General features: G+C 24.1%; 1 protein-coding gene across 1 annotated transcript; it reads left to right on the top strand.

Annotated features, from left to right (window-relative positions):
- The first annotated feature begins 234 nt into the window (after positions 1–234).
- LOC119663348 lies at positions 235–1,076 on the top strand. Its single transcript, XM_038072961.1, has 2 exons — positions 235–526; positions 590–1,076. The coding sequence occupies exons 1-2, from the start codon at positions 353–355 to the stop codon at positions 1,004–1,006; spliced, it is 591 nt and encodes a 196-aa protein (XP_037928889.1). The 5' UTR covers positions 235–352; the 3' UTR covers positions 1,007–1,076.
- The last annotated feature ends 1,388 nt before the right edge of the window (positions 1,077–2,464 follow it).

Here is a 2,464-nt window from a genome sequence, read left to right as displayed (position 1 = left end):
CTTTGGGAAAAATAATCGTCTATATTGTTTTCTATAAGGTTGACCGGGTTAGTGGCTTTCTTAAAGTATAATTATTTCAACATTAAAGTTTTTGATTACAAATACAGGTTCACTTTTTTATTTTTGCTAAACACATAGTGTTAATATAGCATGAAACCAATTCTGTTTGTTATATATATATGCTTAGCTGTGACATTGAAACTATACCTTTATAAATTGTGGTGTAGTCAAAAAAAGTCTAAAAACGTGTTGCGAAAAGAACAAGCTTTTCTATCAAGTGCTATTTCGGTGAAAGTATTGTTTGTAATAATAAATTAATTATACGTATTCTTTATACCAGTAGAGTTTAAATATGGATGAACACCACAATTGCGCAATATGTCTCAATCAAATAGTGGACAAGAAGATGTTGCCATGCAAGCACATCTATTGCGTGCAGTGTCTTGTAGACTACGTGACGTTTGCAAATAAAAATATGTTAAAAAAGCGTTGTCCATTGTGCAGCAAAGGATTTCAAGAAATAGGAGTAATTATTGCTTTAAATATTATATTCAAATATATTTTATGTGTCACTAATATTTGTATTTAGAAAGACTATGAAGCGGCGGATGTTTCATCCCATGACATGCACGTTGGCTACGTTGATATATTTTTAGAATTATACGAAGTAGATATTATATCAGATGATGAAATGGAAGATGTTCCAGATGAATCATCCAGTGTGAGTGATGTAATGTGGGTTAATGGCACAAGAAACGATGAACCGTCACGTACGCTAGAGAATGATAAAGAAACAACCGATCAACCACCGCATATGTTAGGGCATGATCAAGCAGAAGTCAACGAACCACTTTCTGAAATTTGTAATAATGAATTGATAGCAGATTCAGAAGATTCACAAAATGAAGAAGATGTTACTGATGCAGAAAATGATGTTGATATGGAAAGTGATTTATCATCGCTTGAGACGGATGTTGAAGATGAATTGGAAAATGAAGATAATTAAAGTAAAGTTATGCATCTCATGTAGTAGATATATAATTCACTTTCAATACTTTTAACTATTAAAATATAAGTCAATGGACTTCTGATAAAATATTAATTTAAGATAAAAAAGATTTTTTCATTTAGTATTAAAATAAGTTTTGTTAATGCAATTATAAAATATATTACTCATGTTTTTTTTTGTAATTTAATGTTGTGTAGATGACACTATGTAGAACACTATATGTCTTATTTAGGACTTATATTGCTTATATGTTCTAAATTCAATAACTGTTTTCATTAATTATAAATACTTATTTCAATGAAGTAACAAATATTAAATTTAATTATTTAAACAATTTTAATTAATAATTAATTAATTAAAAATATTTTATATAAATATTTATTAAACGGGTAAAATATTGTTTAATTGAGAAATATTTTTTTTTATCACTTATAAATATGTAATTAAATAAAAAATTTTATACTTTATTAATTAATAAATCTTTATTAATAGCTTTCTAATTATCAATTGAAGGGTAAAAATTTTTATTCGAAATTTATTGTAATTTATTACAATTATTTTAATTTATATAATATATATTAAATAATTTAATTTTTATAAAAAAATTTAAATAATAATTTTTTATTTTAATGTATTTTATATTTTTATATATTTTGTATATATCTCTATTAAAGAAAATTTATTTTTGAGAATTATTTTAATTTTAAAATAATATTTAATTAAATTAAATTTTAAACTTTATAGTTATTAATTATTAAGTTAAGTGTTTGATAATAATTTTTTATTTTTGTATTTTTTATATAAATCTTTATTCAAGGGACAAAACTATATTATTTAAGAAATATTTTAATTTATATTAAATAGTTAATTAATATTTTTATATATTTTATACAAATATTTATTAAAAGGACAAAACTTAAATATTTTAGAAATATTTTAATTAACATTAAATATTTAATTGGATTAAATAAAAAATTATGAATTTCCTGGTAAAATAAATTTTGATTATTAATTTTTTGATTTTTTTTTTTTTGATTTTAATTATTTAATAAATTTTTAACCATAATTTTTTTGTTTTTGTATATTTTTTTAAATCTTTAATAAAAAATTAAAAATTTTATGTTAAAACTAAGTACTCCTCACAGCAGTAGTACGATGAAAATTCACTACTTAAAAATGTGTCGCAAATATGCACAGCTAGAGCTCTTCTTTTCGGTTTGGTAATTAACAACTAAGCTCCAATGGTGGTTAAAGCATATAACTGCAAGGAACAACAGTAGCGTTCAGCCTTCGTATACTGCACAGTACTGGATTTTCGCTTATAAGCATTTCCGCGGCTCCTTTCTTTATTAGAAAGCTCTAGTTACTCGTATCGACGAGAAGCCTCTAGTTACTCGCATCGACGATTACCTTCTGACACTCGCTTGACGGTACCTTATTTGGTTGCATAACCCT

Source organism: Teleopsis dalmanni, unplaced genomic scaffold (genome assembly GCF_002237135.1).
Source record: "Teleopsis dalmanni isolate 2A unplaced genomic scaffold, ASM223713v2 unscaffolded_contig_0318, whole genome shotgun sequence".
Classification (NCBI taxonomy): Eukaryota; Metazoa; Arthropoda; class Insecta; order Diptera; family Diopsidae; genus Teleopsis; species Teleopsis dalmanni.
This window is presented reverse-complemented; position numbering and strand designations above follow the sequence as displayed.

Coding starts and splice junctions, on each gene's coding strand:
- LOC119663348 (XM_038072961.1), top strand. CDS start 353: ATGGATGAACACCACAATTGCGCAATATGTCTCAATCAAATAGTGGAC. Junction 527..589: donor AAGGATTTCAAGAAATAGGA/GTAATTATTGCT, acceptor ATTTGTATTTAG/AAAGACTATGAAGCGGCGGA.